The 17,245-nt window shown below is 39.8% G+C and overlaps 1 protein-coding gene across 4 annotated transcripts in view; it reads left to right on the forward strand.

Moving 5' to 3' along the window:
* Window positions 1-17,245, forward strand: part of PPP1R12B (protein phosphatase 1, regulatory subunit 12B) — a 229,418-nt gene that overhangs the window by 183,214 nt on the left and 28,959 nt on the right. The window contains exon 1 of one of the 4 annotated variants that reach the window (XM_012655955.1): window positions 5,120-5,898. The exons of the other annotated variants lie outside the window; for them this stretch is intronic. Within the exon in view, the coding sequence (XP_012511409.1) occupies window positions 5,797-5,898 (102 nt within the window). The 5' untranslated portion in view covers window positions 5,120-5,796. Of the gene's footprint in view, window positions 1-5,119; window positions 5,899-17,245 lie in introns of those variants that run through there. 4 annotated transcript variants of the gene reach the window in all.

The raw sequence follows: 17,245 nt of genomic DNA on the forward strand, positions 1-17,245 counted from the left end.
TACGGGGCCCTGGGCTCAAAACTAGCATGAGTTAAATACAACTCACATGGCAGTTAATGTACATGCTAATCAAAAAAGATTTAATTTTCCCTGTTAGTGCTTCTGACCAGTTCAAGCATTTTTTCTCATCAGGGTGCTATAGGCATTTGGCAGGGTTGTTCTTTACTATGCGAGTCTGTCTCCAGCATAGCAGGACACTCAGCATCCCTGGCCCTGGCCTACTAAATGCTGGTAACACCTCCAGTCATTGTGACAGCCAGTGTCCCCACATATTTCCAAATGCTCCTGGGGTAAGTACTGACTCCACCCCCACCCTTGAAAACCTCTGCTCAGGTTCTGAGTTGCCCTTTCTACCTTTACTGCTGTTTCTGTCTGGTGTAGCCTATGAAAAAATTATGAAGGGTAAAAAGCTACATAAGTTGTTCACATAAAAAAGAGGAGGTAGCTTTCCACTTGTTTGCCGTTTTTTTAATTTTTAAAAATTTTTAAATTTTTTAAGTGTTTTTTTATAATTTCAGAATATTGAGGGACTACAAATGTTTTTGTTACATGGCTTGAGTCAAGGCTGTAAATGTGCCCATCACCCAAATAGTGTTCATTGTACCTGTTAGGTGGTTTTTTTGTCCCTCCCCTCTTCCTCCCTCCCCCCTGCTTGATTTCCAATGACTTTTACTTCCCTCTGTGCACTTGTGTGCCCGTCTAATTATTTATTTATGTATTTATTTATTTTAATCCACCACTAAGAGTCATACTATTTGCCTTTTTAAGCTGTTGCTAAATTTAAATTTAATTGCGAAACACTAAATTCATGAACCGATTCTAGGACAGGTTTGCAGAATGATTTTCTTAAAAGGCCCTTATAATCCCTTTCCCTTAAGTGAGTTTCTGAGATTTAAACTTTAATAACACTGGGGCATCATTAAGAGTATGAGAGCAAGATTGGGAACATTTTGTTGACTAATAGACATCGTTGTGGGCCAGGTGTGGCGGCTCAGCCTGTAATCCCAGCACTTTGGGAGGCTGAAGGGGAGAGGATTGCTTGAGGCCAGGAGTTCAAGACCAGCCTGGGTAACAGAGTAAGACCTTGATACAAAAATTTTTTTTAAAAAAATTAGCCAGGCATGGCATCACAAGCCTGTAGTCCCTAGCTACTCGCAAGGCTGGGTGAGAGGATTACTTGAACCCAGGAGTTCGAATTTACAGTGAGCTGTGATCATGCCACTGCACTCCAGCCTGGGTGACAGAGCAAGACCCCGTATGTTAAAAAAAAAAAAAAAGTTATCGTGACCTCCATAGTGGGCAACTTGTAGAACCTGTCTCTGTTGCTGCCTTGTATGTCAAAATGGCACTGATCTCCTCTCTCCACTCTCAACAACCCACGAGAGTAGACGCAGTAGATCCTTTAGTGGATATGTTTTGTTGGTCTGATTTTTGGCTTGTATTGCTCATTCATAAAGAACCCATGTCAAAAGCCCTTTATTAAATTGGAAGAATTGCATGGCTTCTCTCTGCTCTGCATTTCCTTACATTGGAATGAAGGCTGACTCCTTTACTCTGAAATGATTCATTTCAAAGGAGAAGCGAGCGTAAGTGATTCATTTTGTGGTAAAATCCCTAATACGTCTCCCTTACTCAGGAGCATCTGTGAAGGAGTCATCATGAAATGCAAGTTACCATTGTTGATCTTCCCAATCCCCCCAAAAGTGGGAGGATTTTCACATCACACAAATTAAAGCAGAAGATGAAGATGAAAAAATTAAAAGAGAAGGGGAGTAAGTGACGAAGAACTTCCTGTTTCCTTCAGAATTTCTCATTCACCTCCCTCCCACGAATAATGTTTGTGGCCCCTCCAGGTGCCCAGCAATAAAACACCAGTATAAATGCATAGAATAGTAAATGAAGCTGTTATGAATTCTAACTATCTTCTTACTTGGCTGTGTGCTACTGATGGTCTCCTTTAAAAACAAATTGTTTGTTTAGTATGAGATCAGAAATTATTTATATAAAAGCATATGGAAGATAGAGCTTGATATTAATTTTAGCAATATGTAGACCTTACTTTGCAATCATATAAATCTTGAGATTTCCTATAATCTCTTTGAAGACAGGAATCATGTCTTAAAGAACTTTATATATTTCTATTCCTAATAGTACCTTGCTTGGAGTAAGAACTTAATAGTTGTCAGTTGATGAAAACTAAAAATATTTTCTTTGGAACTTATATTCATAAACAAGCTTAAAAATGATTGTTGTGTTCCAAAAGGAAGAATAGAGATGTTAAACTATAATTCTTAACTGGTATTACTTGACTCATCACCTTCTTCCCTAAATCTGAGCTAAAATACTGTATATTATAGCTACTCAGAAGTTTATAAACTAAGCTACAAAAAAATTGATTTGCAGGAAGAGGCAGAGAAATTTTTGAAAGACTAGGTAATATCTAGCAAGCTGTTGATGATCTCCTTTGGGCCTTGAGAGACTTTGTGGCTTGGAAGCCATGTTCAGCTTCCAAAAGGAACTTTTCCACATTTTTGCTGTCTCTGACTAAACAGGTGATGGTCTCGAACTCCTGGCCTCAAGCAATCTTCCCGCCTCAGTCTCCCAAAGTGCTAGGATTACAGGTGTGAGCCACCGTGCCGGCCTTAATCAACTTTTTGACTCTTTTGTAATAACACTTAGCTTAAAACACAAACACATTGTACAGCTGTACAAAAATATTTTCTTTCTTTATATCCTTCTTCTATAAGCTTTTCACTATTTTTAAAATTTATTTTTCTTTTTCTTTTTAAACTTTTTTGTTAAAAACTAAGACACAAACATACACATTAGCCTAGGCCTACCCAAGGTCAGGATCATCACTACCACTGTCTTTCACCTTCGTATCTTATCCCACTGCAAGGCTTTCAGGGGCAATAACATGCATGGAGCTGCCACCTCCTCTGATAACACTATTGTCTTCTGGAATATCTCCTGAAGGACCTGCCTGAGGCTGTTTTACAGTTAATTTTTTTTTAACAGGCAGAAGAAGTACAGTCTAAAATAATGATAAAAAGTATAGTATAAATACTAGATAATAGGAATTTTTCAGCTCCATTATAGTCTTATGGGACCACTGTCATGTATTCGATCTGTCATTGACCAGAGTGTCAGTTATGCGGCACGTGGCTGTATAGTAATGTACTTTTCAGCATGGTTGAGAGGATCGGGTGAGATAACATATGTTAAACCACTTTCTTAGATATAAACATAGTTTACCATTGTTAGTACTTCCTAGAAGTGAACATAAGATAGAAGTAAAAAGAGACAGAGGCTAGTTTGGAGCAAAAGAGGTTTACATTCCCACCCCTATTGCCAGTGAGTGAGAAAACACTGTGTAGACCTTACAGAAACAGGTCACGAAACTGATCAGAATTGTTCTTATTGCCCCTTTAAGGAATAATGTAACTTGGTGACTTTCATTCAACATATGGAAAAGGTATCATTAATCTTTCCCTAACCAATCATGCTTGCTATGGGAATGTTAGTATTTAGGTTTATATCAGTATTTCTTTAAGTGAAGAGGTCTAATAGAGAAAGACTCTTATCAGATGGGATTAACTATATAAGCTATATCTATACTAAAGGATTCATAGATCTGAATTCCCAAGATAATTGGCCTCTTAGGTTATGTAATTCTGGTTTGTGATAGAATTGATCAATCTTGGCCGGACGCGGTGGCTCACCCCTGTAATCCTAGCACTCTGGGAGGCCGAGGCGGGAGGATTGCTTGAGTACAGGAGTTCGAGACTAGCCTGAGCAAGAGTGAGACCCCGTCTCTACTATAAATAGAAAGAAATTAGCCAAACAACTAAAAATAGAAAAAATTAGCCGGGCACGGTGGCGCGTGCCTGTAGTCCCAGCTACCTGGGAGGCTGAGGCAGGAGCATCGCTTGAGCCCAGGAGTTTGTGGTTGCTATGAGTGAGGCTGACACCACGGCACTCTAGCCCAGGCAAGAGAATGAGACTCTGTCTCAAAAAAAAAAAAAAAAAATTGATCAATCTTCTTAAGGATTTTTTTACATTGGGAATAAATCAGGACCCATTTATAAACGCTTATCAACCTCAGACCAAATCCTAAGTAGCTGATCACTTCCTTTGATTTAATTTCACAAACTTGGTCATAGGAATAAAGAAGATATCAAGACAATTAGAGGAAAAAGAGTAGCATGTTGGGAAGGTTTGAAGGGAAAAGTAAAAATGTCATATGGAAAAAGGGAAGGCAGCGTAGGGTTTCCAAGATCCCAGAGAGAAGTGAGTTGTTACTTTGATTGGCTTAGAAAGCATTTGGCCTAGAAATGCTGGATAGTGTAGTGATGACAACAAAGTACAAAAGATTAAATTTGAGATGTTTCTTCAAGGTCAAATCCAAAATCCTTCAACACCATGCAGAGAAATTCCTTTCTTTTTAACTCTTAATTTTCCTTGCACTGCTAAGTCCTGTAGTCTTGCAGTTCCATTACTATCGCTGTTTTCTCTCTTCATTTCTGACCCTTCTTTCTTTCTCCTCGCCTTTATTCCCCTTTCCTGTCATCTTCTTCCCTGATTGTGGCATCTTAGGAAATTCTGGTAAGCTGTATACTTAGAGACTCAGCCAGTAAGGTCTCTAATGTACAAAGATCTTCCTTTGCAGTGGGCCAAAGTTTCAATTTGCTGGGCTTCCTCATAGTGCAGCAGGAATGACATCTCACGCAAATTGAACATAAAAGGCCTGAAGGAGCTTTGACTGATGTTTCTGTCTGGGCTTTGTTACTTAAGAGATCCAGAAGTTGAAAAATCTCTATTCTCATGGTGTTCAGAGAAGTCAGCCATGGGGACTGCTGCCCGCTCTGAGGGAGTGGGCACTGGAAGGTTGATGGGGTTTGCCCCTGGAGCATGCCCCCAAAGAGCCTCCCTTTATTTCTAGCAGCTGGCGGGCTTTCTTTTCCTCCTACAAGTGGCAACTCGAATTCTGAGTGGAAAGTGAATCTTTGCCCTTGGCTCCTCTCCAGCATTCCTCACTGAGCGAATAGGGATTTGGAATGTCAGAAAATAGAAGAGGGGAGGGGAAAAGATGTGTGTATGACTGTGAGTGTTTATATGTAAAAGCAGCTTCATCTGGGAGGACTTAGGGAAACTTGACTTCCTCAGACTGCTTCCTTCTCAGAAACTCTTGGTTCCTTATTTATATTTTTTTGTTTTTTTTTTTAAGTTGTTTAACCTGAATTTATCACAGCAGTTCCAAATCCCTTCCAACCCAGTGGAGTCAAGCTAAGGGAAGACAGCATGATTTCCAGAGGATTTCTGTTTCTTCCCTCTGGATAAAGTGACGTTAGTTGTTTCCAGACTGATCTCCGGCAGGATCCAAGGTCGTCTTTCCTCTGGGATTTTATCTGGTGTCATCGGGAACCTAGACTCAGGTTTTATTGGAAACAAGCCTCAATGAGAAGTGTCCTTGTGGGAGAATCAAGGACTCTGTCTAGGCGTCCAAGGTGTTGCTCAGCACAGTACGCTCTACGGTAAGCTGCCCGTCCTGAGCGCTTGTGGTTGGAGCTGGATCGAAATACTGATGGAACACGCCTCTCAGACTCTGGGAAACTGGGGACTGGTTCAGAGCTCAAGACTATAATTTACAGGGCTGCTTTTATCCTTTATTTAGTTCTCTCCAAAGTCATCTTGCATCAACTCAAAAGGAGAGATTCTGTGGGGTAACCTTACAGGGGCAATTTCCCAGCTTTGTGTGAAGAATCCAGTGGTTGAGTGTCTACACCCTGAGGAACCATGTCCTCTGTATATACCCGAAGTAAAGAATTCACTCGGAATAGGAAGTCTCAGTCTGATTCTCCCCCAGCATCTCCCTCCCCGACTGCCAAGACACTCCGAGTAAGCAGCATTTTTTATCTACGTATGTTCGCAGCTGTGTCAAAGGTGGAGAATGTGTGTATATGTAACCTGGGGGATTAGTCTTAGAGCAAAGGCATTTCAGAGCAGATGGGAATCAGTGGGGAAAATTTTGCAAGACAAGACCCTGTTAGCTTCTCTGCGAGAGGTTATGGTTCATAGTACTTAATATTGTCTTAAGTGAAAGCAGACTTAAATATGTCAGACTATAGTTTCTGTCTTTTAGCTTTTAACTGTCAGTTGTAAACTGCTTAACAGTAAGATTTTAGAGTTCTTATCACTATATCTTATAGGGATTTTCTTAATTTCAGCAGCCATATTTAGTTGTTGCCTTTCCTGTGTTTTATAGGTCAATATTATGTTTGAAGAGAAAAAGCTTCCAAATGGCCATGAAACTGTATACATTAAACTTCAGTTGTGTGCATGTTCTGCGTGTATATTGTTGTAGGGTGTACATGAGACAGAGTGTGCCTTTGCCTGTGTTTCACATGTCTGTCTTTGAGTGACAGAAAAACCAAAGCGAGTGAGGAGTTGTGGACATTTGGAGCCTTACTCCTCAGTCACCAAATACCATCAGGAAATTCGTGCTTAAAGGCCAAAGAAGTAACTCCTGGCTATTGACAACCAGCTGTATGGAGGTGTTTGTGATGTCCTACATAGAGCCATTTGTGACTTTTCTCCATTTTCTCGAGTGAATGTCTCTATTGAAATGATTTACATGTGGGCATTTGCTCTAATTTAGTGTCTTCCTCTGTAGGATGCTGACAAAAGCAAGAATTGCTACCAACAGCAAGCGATGAGAAGCCCGTGGGCATATTAGGTAGTAGGCAATATAGCAGTTTCCTCTTAGGGAACTGGATTATGCTATATTGTGCATACAGAGTAAGAAGAGGGACAGTCATAGCTTCCTTATTTGGGGAGCTATGGAGAGAAAATCTGCAAGAAGCTTGAATAGATGTGTGTATGTTTTCAATTATTTTGTATCCATTTTCAGTGTCTTTCTACAGTGTAAATTACCATGTAGTGGAATTTGGTATATGACATGTTGGTCTGGGACCTCAGCCAGGGATGTTTAGTTACCAGAATACCAAAAGAATATTGTGCTGTTTCATTCATAAGTTATTTTTTGTGATAGGACCAAGAGAGGATCCAGTATATATGTTGCCGTCATTGAATTCTGGGAGTGTGTTTTCCACACGTAGACTGGTACCTTTCTTTTACAAGGAGCCATAGAATTCTTTCTCCCCAGGAGCGTTGGGTATTTTTTGGTGGCTACCAATTAAGGTCCATGAAACTGAACACCTTTACTTCCGTTAGTGTTTCACTTTGCTCCCTTCCCTCTTGTCATACTCAGTAGTACCTTTAGTTACAAAGAGTCCGTTGTTAAAGTCCGTTCACCATTTTAACCACAGCTCCCTGAGCAGTGTGCTGTTTAGTGACCATCCCCCCTTTTCCCTTTCTGTTTTTCCATTTCTTTTTTTTTTTTTTTTTTTGAGACAAAGTCTTGCTCTGTTGCCCGGGCTAGAGTGCCGTGGCGTCAGCCTAGCTCACAGCAACCTCAAACTCCTGGGCTCAAGCAATCCTTCTCCCTCAGCCTCCCGAGTAGCTGGGACTACAGGCATATACCACCCTGCCCGGCTAATTTTTATATATATATATTTTTTTAGTTGTCCAGGTCGTTTCTTTCTATTTTTTAGTAGAGACGGGGTCTCACTCTTGCTCAGACTGGTCTCGAACTCCTGACCTTGAGCGATCCACCCACCTCGGCCTCCCAGAGTGCTAGGATTACAGGTGTGAGCCACTGCGCACGGCCTGTTTTTCCATTTCTTCCTTAGATTTAGGTACTACTTTCTTCTTGTCTCACTCCTAACAGCTGCCACCTCCCCTTCCTGTCCTTACTGTACCACCTCTCATCCCTGACTTTTAGACAGAGGTCACAGTGGGAGAAAATTTGAGAATTTGAATTACAGGAAACCAAAACATGGATAGTTTAATAAGAGACTTCTTCCCAATTTTAGTGGTCAGTGGCTATGGATTCCCACAATAGCATCAGCTTACTATTACCAACTTGGAGTGTCCAAAGGGCTTGAGGCTATGCTATAGGGAATGTTGATTTTCATATATTATTATGTTGCTTATATCTTTAACATCAGAATGAAAGATAATGCAAGACTAATTTGGAAGCTGCCGAAACTTGGACTGGTTATGAGACTAAGATTCATCTCCTAAGATTCCCTGGCCTAGTTCCTTTTCTGTCATGTTCTAGTAATTAGGGTGCTCTTTAAAAACTGGTTTTGGATGCTCTTTAAAAACTGGTTTTGTGTTGTTGTTCTTGTGCTCATACGCCTTCTGATGCCTGGTTGTAACTGGCTGATCCTCAGCCACTTTGAAAGGTGGGTATTGCTATCCTCATTTTACATATGAGGAATCTGAGATACATAGAAGGGGTTTGCCCAGCATCACTCAGCAAGTAAGCAGCAGAGTTTTGATTCAAGCTCAGGTTTCTCTGACTCCAAAACCCATATTCATTAGTAACACTGGAGTATATGTCAAATATATTCAAAGTCAAGGTTAAGAACATGCTAAGGGATAAAGATGACAGTTAACAGCTTAAATAGCCGCGAGAGTCCCAAATTTATCCATGATGGGGTCACAGGAGACTGAAATTGTAGGAAGGAGGAAAGCTGTGTCTATAGACCAGGGGAATTGATAGGCCGTAATGGAATCTCCAGTGCCTGGTTCTCAAATTCCAGTCATACTCTCTGGGACCGTGGACCCCACAGAGCCTAAGATCTTGTAGGCTACAGGGTCTTCAGATTTCTCTTAAAGGTGGAAGTGCTGGGCTTTTACAGTAAAAATACTAGGAAGTTTTTCCGTGCATTTTGGAGTTAAAGTCAGGGCAACTGTCTCACTGTCCTCATCCAAACTTCTGTGACTTGCATGCATACATACATACAGTTTTCTTCTAGAGATGGCACAGAGTTAAAGAGATGCAGCCCCTGATCCAACATTCTTCAACACAGAGGACTGAAATTTTGAGCCAGCATTTAAAAATTTGATTCTTTTTTTAAGTGTTGTTAAAGGGGCTAAATATTAAGTGCTTCCATATAAGGAAAATGCTCTCAAAGAGAATTTTTAAATAATGGCTATTGACATGGAGAGAATATTTTGGACACCTTGCCCTTCATCAAATGTTCAAGAAGTAGTAATGCAAACTATAAACTGTAACTCATTATTATTTCTAACTTGAGAAAACAAAGGCAGGATGATTTTTCAGTGACTAGAAAACTGAAACTATTTTATCATATACCTTTACTTTTAAACTCCCAGCAGCATCTGATACTTTTCATGTTATATAGTTTAGTGTATCCATACTCAATAAACCTATGCCTATCTTTAATATAAAAATCTAATGCTTGCCTGGAGACTGTGCAACTGATATACTCCCTAACAAAAAATCACTCACATGCAGAAGATAGTACATGTCCTCACCAGCTAAGAAGATTTTTGTTTGCCTTTTGTAGTTAGTACTTCAAAAATAATATTTTTCTTTCTCTGAACACAAAATTATCCTATTAAACATAGTTCTTAAAAATACACATACCTCTTTCTCAATAGGGAAAGTGACCACCCATCCCTTTGGTGTCTCCCCACTTGCCCCTGCCGTCACTAAGAATGGCTATTGTAAGTGGCATGCTCCTAATATTGCTGTTTTGGTCTCTCTTGACCCTGAATGATGAAATGATTTAAGTGCTTCTTTTGACTTGCACATTAGTTTCACATTAGTTCAATATCTCTTTTGTCTCTAAAAGATGGAGTTCCCTGAGTAACAGATCTGCTCATCTCTGATTTGTTACTCAGGAAAAACAGAACAACTTCCAGATTCACTCTCATTTCTAATGGGAACCACACCAGGTAGATATTTGTGAGAATTCGAAGGCTCAGCCTCTTTTCTCACACTATGAAGCAGCTATAAAATAAGATGCTGGGTTCACACAATTAGTAGAAAAGCTTCCTTTTGACACTAATTTTCCAACATTAAAAGAAATTCTGAACTGCAGATACAATAGACACCTCTAGCTCTTGCTTTTTAATCACTGTGTATGTTATTGGCTCTAAAGTTTATAAATTCTATAAATTAGGAATTAGATGGTTTAGCATTTTTAAATCATCCTGAAAACAAGAGACAGGTAATTTTTGGTCAATATTCTCAAATTATTATTTGATAATTTAATATTTTCAGCCAAGTGTGGGGGCTCATTTATAATCCCAGCACTTTTGGGATACTGAGGCAAGAGGGTCACTTGAGGGCAGAAATTCGAGACTAGCCTCGGCAACACAGAACTTGTCTCTAAAAAAAATCATAATAAAATACAAAAAAATACATATTTTTTTTAAATGCAGGATATATTCAAAGAAAACAAGTACTAGAGAATGTCCAAATTGTGTGGTGCTCGTTTGATATTTATTATATTGAATACATCTTAAAGTAAATGGGTCAACACCTGAACCCTGGGCATCGTATAATTAGGCAGATTTTCACTGAAGTAGTATTTGTGATAATAGGATTTGACCTGCATTTATAAACCAAGATCAGTAGCATTTTCCCATTTAGTGTGGATTACTGTTCCTTCAGGTCTAACATCTCAAAAAATGACAGAAAACACACAAACATTTTGCATAATATCTTTCATTCCAGCCATTAATGTACATAAAGGGAGCAGTTAATCAACTAGCTTTGTTTTATAGCTAGCCCTACAAACTAATTAGAGTACATTTGATGAATAATTGGATGGTAGAGGACTGCTACGTTCACGCGAGCTTGTCTGTGTGCCACCTCTGGTAAATAGGCCTCTGCCTTCTGTCGGTGTTGATAATCATTTTTTGCATGTGCTTTGTGCCCTCCTCTGGCAAGCTACAAACAGTTCTTGAGCACATTATTCTATCCTCTATACCTCCAATACTACATCTGGGGCACTACCAATCTGGAATCCATTTTTTTACTTCACTTTATAATCCACTGTCATGGAATGAGAAATATTTGTCTGGGTGAACAATCCTAATTAAGGGTGCAATCCGTTAACCATTTTTTTCTGCCTAATTAAAACCACCAGTGTATTGGGTTTTTTTGGTTTTTATTCCACTCAAGAGAAGTCAATAAGCAGTAACTCATCAGCCCAAGGAATCTTCCTAGACAAGAGTAGTAGAACCTGTAGGAATAAAAGTAATCTCTCCATTTTGAGCCATTGCATACATTCTAGGTAGATACTGGCCCAGTTAACTTGTGTCCTGTGTACACCTGGATGAGATGGCATCTGGTTTGTTGATCAGCTCCTTTCCAGCAAGCTGTGTTCTGCCCTTCTACTCCAATTTTTGGTTCCATGATAAATGAGTATCAAGGCCACCTGCCCTATTTTGAATTCTCCTACAATTAATATTTCAAGAGCATTTGCTATGTAGTTGGTTTTATATCAGACACTGGAATTCATAAATGAAAGACACAGTTCCTACACTCAAGTAATTAATACCTAATTAGGAAGATAAAAAAGAAAATCAAGAATTAGAGCAGGCCGGACGCGGTGGCTCACGCCTGTAATCCTAGCACTCTGGGAGACCGAGGTGGGAGGATTGTTTGAGCTCAGGAGTTCAAGACCAGCCTGAGCAAGAGCGAGAACCCCGACTCTACTATAAATAGAAAGAAATTAGCCAAACAACTAAAAATAGAAAAAATTAGCCAGGCACGGTGGCAGGTGCCTGTAGTCCCAGCTACCTGGAAGGCTGAGGCAGGAGGATCGCTTGAGCCCAGGAGTTTGAGGTTACTGTGAGCTAGGCTGACGCCATGGCACTCTAGCCCGGGCAACAGAGTGAGACTATGTCTCAAAAAAAAAAAAAAAAGCAATGCTTGCAATCCCAGCACTCTGGGAGACCAGGGTGGGAGGATTGCGTAAGCCCAGGAGTTTGAGACCAGCCTGGGCAACATAGCAAGACCCCATCTCTAAAAAAAATAATAATAATAATTAGCGAGATGTGGTGGTATGTGCCTGTAATCCCAGCTACTTGGGAAGCTGAGCCAGGAGGATCACTTGACCCCAGGAGTTCAGGGTAACAGTGAACTATGATCAGGCCACTGCACTCTAGACTGGGTGACAGAGCAAGACCCTATCTCTAAAAAAAAAATAAAGATAAGATAACACACAAGGAGGTGTATTTTTTAATAAAGACATATAAGCAGGTTCAGGGTGTTTTAGATCAGTCAAGTGGTAAATGCATTAGCCTAATGTTTGAAGAAAAATGGAAGCCAGATGGGCAAAGAAGAAGGAAAGGAAACAGTACATTACAAAGGTAGGAAAAAAAGTATGGGAAAACATGGCATTATTTTGAGAGCTGCAGATCAGCGTGGCTAGAACAAAAGATATATTTAGAAGTATAATAGGAAATGAGGCTGGAGACTTAGCAGGGGCCAGGTCATGTGAGGCTTGGTATGTCATTTTGAGGATTTGGGGAGTTATCCTGTGGATAAAGTGTTGAAGATTTGAAGTAAAGTTGCTGTGATCAGAATTGCGTGTTAGAGAAACTACGGCAGCTATGGAGGCTGGGTTATAGAAGGAGGGTCAGGAGGCAGTCAGGTCAGTTGGTCCTGGTTGTAGTGTTCCAGGTGAGAAATGACAAGGGGCTGAACAGAGACATTGGGCAGTACAGAGAAGCATTCAGTTGTTTAGAAGACAGAATTGACAAGACTTGGGGACTGATAGAATGAGGGCAGGGGTAAGCCTGAGAGAGGCAGAGTCGGAGAATGACTCCCAGGTCTTTGGTTTAGGTGACTTGGTAGAAAATGTTATGACAAAACTGAGTTGGCAAACACAGAAGGCAAAAGGATGTTGAATAGGGAAATGGTTTTGCCTTTGAATATGGTGAATTTAAGGCAGTTTGGGACATTCAGAGAGTGATATCCAGAAAGTAGCTGGTCTGAAGCTCAGGAGAAAATTATGGGCTGAAAATATTGATATTTATGATCGAAGCCATGGGAGTGGTGAGCTTGCCTAAGAAGAAGATAAGATAACATAAGAAAAGGCTAAGAATAAACCTTGGGGAGTAACAACAAGCAGATAAGAGATACGCTGCTGCTTCTCCTGGCTCTTTCCTGTTCCGTTACCACTGGCATCACCTGCGGGAAGACAGCAGATGCTACTGGAGGTGTGGTAGTCAACCTTGTTACAGTGAGGAGTGCAGTTCTCAAAGGGTCCAGAAACTGAGGTCAGTTAAAGGTCAATCGTTATAAGTTTTGTGTTGGGTTCTAGTTTTGTTTTCAGTACATAACCAGCTATGTGACCAGGGATTATTTTTTCAAAATTGAAAAAGTTCCCAGACTATTCAACATTATTATTTCTTTTTTTTCTCAATCTCATAATATTTGGGTGAGCTGACAATTAATTACAGTCAGAAGACCAAAGGGAAGTGATCAGAGTTGGCTTTCATCAGCCTTTTATTCCTTTAATCCCCTTTTTGATTCTGTTCTTGACCTGCTTATTATGCAGTGGGTGGTAGTTATCCACAACTGGGATGTTAATTCTCATCACAGCCCCCAAACCCAGCAACCTTCTTTGGTTACATGATGCAGGGAGTTCTACCAGTGAGATGATTAGATAAAGATACTAAAAGTATGTCTGGACTTTATCCTGTCATGGTTCATTATGAAAGCAACATTTTCATATAGGAGTTGTGTGTAAAATAGCAAATGGCTATTTTTAAAGTTGTGTGAAAAGTTAAATATTCTAGATTTAAATTAAATTGTAAAATAGCTGGGCACAGTGGCACACGCCTGTAATCCCAGCTACTTGGGCGGCTAAGGTAGGAGGATCTCTTGAGCCCAGGAATTTAAGACTAGCCCCATCTCAAAAAAATTTTTAAATAAATGAAAGTACATGAAAGCATTAAAAACAAAACAAAATCCTTATGTTGCTTGCCAAAATCAACTTTACAGTAAAATAATGACCTTAAATGTCTGTAGATTAGAAAGGAAAGTAGGAATTAGCCTAGATAATCAAAATCTACAAATAATCAAAACCCTTTACTTGAGTGCTAAGGAATTTGTTTGAGCTTATTCCTCTTGCAGCCAACAAGCATTGGGAGAGCCAGAAGACCAAAGAGGGTCAAGAGAAAGAGAATGGAAAACAGAGGAAACTATAGTAACAATAGCTCACATTTATAGAACATTTACTATGTGCCAGAGCTGCACAACACGGTCACATGTATTGTCTCATTTAATGCTTTCCATAACCTTATACACCAGGTACCATCATCCTGTTTTACTGATGAGGACACTGAGGCAAAGAGAAGTTAAGTAATTATCTAAGATCGCATAACTAGTGAATGCTTGGAGACAGCAGTCTGGCTCCAGAGCCTTAGTCTTAACCGGTAAGACACATAGCTACTCCAGTGAAACTACTGTCTCTCCATTAAAGAGCTCCTGAATTATTGCCAGCATCCCTGACTATTGAATCTGATTTGGAAAGGGAGATGGTGACAATAACAGCTATTTTAAAGAAGGAAAAAGGCCTCCCTTTAAAATGGTGGCTCACACCTGTAATCCAAGCACTTGGGGAGACCAAGGTGGGAGGATCACTTGAGGCCAGGAGTTCGGGACCAGCCTCGGCGACAAAGCAAGACCCCTTCCCGACAAAAAATTTTAAAAATTAGCCAGGCGTGGTGGTGTGCACCTGTAGTCCCAGCTACTCCGGAGGCTGAAGTAGGAAGTCACTGGGGCCAGGGAGTTCAAGACTACAGTGAGCCGTGATTGCACCATTGCCTGGAGTGAGACCCTGTCTCTAAAAAATATAAAATAACTAAAGGAGGAAAAACTTCACAGAATAATTTAGGAAGACACAGACAAATCTAAATTAGTAAAAAGTCAGAATTTTACATCATTTGTCAATAGGTACGGTTTTATTATTTTTAAGTATCTATGACAAAACTATTGGCTAATGCCTTTGCTAAGGAGGAAAGATCTATGCCCTTGAATGTGCTGATATAGAATCATTTTTAATGAGTGGATCAATTGTACTTATTTACTCTAAAGCCATTTATAAGTGTTCAAAAACAGATCCTTTAAGTAGGTCATTTCTCTAATTTTGTTTGTGCTATCAATTTGCTTTGTAAATAAATTTTAAGAAGATAGTACAAAGATATATTTCAACTCAAGATCTGTTAAATTATAACTAGTTCTGAATTAATAGGCCCAGATTGCTGAGGTTTTTCTTATCTGAGGGACCCTTGCCCCTGCCAGAAAATAACACATGATCGTGTCATTCTTCATGACCACCCAGTTTGAAACTTCAGGCTGATCCAGTAGGCCTGAGCCTTCCATAAAGCCTTTCCAAAAATAACTAGTCAGTATTGGTCTCTCCCTTTCCTGCTACTCTATTTGTTGTATGTACCAGACAGTCTAATATTTGATTTATTTACATTCAATCCATCACTTTCTTATGTTACTCTCTAATTGTTTTATAAGTGTGTTTATTTTTCCTCCCCAAAGTTGAGCTCTTTGAGAACAAAGAGCCGCATCTTAGATTTCGTTATCATCCTTTAAGTACCACTCACAAGGCTGGGCACACACAGGTACTTACTGTAAATACTCACGGGGAATGAACACTGCTGCCTATTTAAGATTTGGTCTCTCTGCTCCTATTCCATTTGGCCATCTGCAAAGGAGTCAGAGGCCACACACTAGAGAAACCTGTTTCTGAAGTGAAGGGCAGCCAGAGGTCTTCCCAAGGCCATTCAGATCACCATTTATTGCAATTTGCTAGTGTATCTGTAGCTCCAAAATATATGAGTTAATATTTTGGTTTCTGTGGGGAACGAAAGAGAAAAAGCTAAGAACAAAGGAAGACCCTGACCTGCTATGGAATCTACTCAGAAATAAAAAGCTTTACCTTACGATACTTAGGTCCCAAGTATTTGTTGACTCTTGAGATGTGAGGTCTGGAGAGCCTCACTAACCCCTTTGCAATGGTTTTCATTCACAGCCTAGTCCAAATAAAATTAAAATGACTGCTACCCAGAACAGGCTGCTAGACTGTGACATTTAACCATATTTGAGAAATCCGTCTCTTCCCAGGCTTCGTGGAAAGCTTACTGCCTAAAGGGGCCTAATGGTGGTCAGTAACAACATCTCTTACAGAGCCTCGACACGCCAGTGGGGTAAGACCTAGAATCTCAATTAGAGAAATGGAATGAAGCTCAAACAGTGGGACTTAAGGCCTAAAGAGGGACTTTTAAAATTATGACTTATTCTGTGCAGTATTTCCTGACAATATTTTAGGGGGAACGATCGGGCTTCTTATGTGTTCACTGAGCCTGTTTTTTGAATCATCTGAACATATCATATTTCGTGGGCTCCTATAGTTTCGGGTGGCCACGTACACCTGTGTGAACCTAAATCCAAACTATGGGGAAAGTAAAAATAGATGTTAAATGTGAGAAGTGTGACAGAGCCACAAGTTTTAGCACTCCCTATCCTCCTTTGGTCATTTTCGTCACATACAGTACATAGCATGCGAAAGGCTAGATAGAGAAAATGCCTGAGCCTGCTGGTGTGTTTATGGATCATAAGAGTTTATGAATTATTTTAAAATATAAAATGGCTTGCCTTGGATATTTTATGGAGGCCTTAGTATATTTATAAATTTCCTTCTATAGTAAGTAAATTTTATGAGTTCCCCCAAAATCCAGAAATTCTTCAGAAGCTGAGAATATCCACAAAGAAGTACAGGCCTATATAGAAACAAAGAGCTATACAATTCCAATAATATTTAGGTAACATGATAGATACAACAAAAGATGAATCTATTACTACAATTTTATGTACTTAATGATTTTTCTTTTAAAACACAGTGAAGCATACTAGAATATGTGAGGGGATGTTCCGTGATCTCATTTCTATATGCGGTGTTAAATTGATAGGATCGTCACAATCTGACACATCTGACAGATGAGATTTTTCAGAAGTATTTATGATATAAACTGAATGCAAGTACTATATTTGACTTTCCAGTTTAACTGTTTTTATTCCGTATGTATTAAGTTGTTGGTAAAGACAAATCAAGAAGTATAATGTGATTAAGATGTATGTGATTTAATACTTCTCAAAGCAATTTTGCCTAGCAGTCTGCTCTCGCACACACACACGCCTGCCCACAGGGATGCACACTCTTTCCAGCACATGGCAGTGCTTTTAAGATTGCTCTGATGCTGAATGTGCACAATCACCCCGTGAGAGGACTGAGAGGCCAGGTACTATGGATGTTTCTTACTTTTAGGATGTTACAGA

The sequence above is a fragment of the Propithecus coquereli genome, unplaced genomic scaffold (genome assembly GCF_000956105.1).
Source record: "Propithecus coquereli isolate 6110/MARCELLA unplaced genomic scaffold, Pcoq_1.0 Scaffold491, whole genome shotgun sequence".
Classification (NCBI taxonomy): Eukaryota; Metazoa; Chordata; class Mammalia; order Primates; family Indriidae; genus Propithecus; species Propithecus coquereli.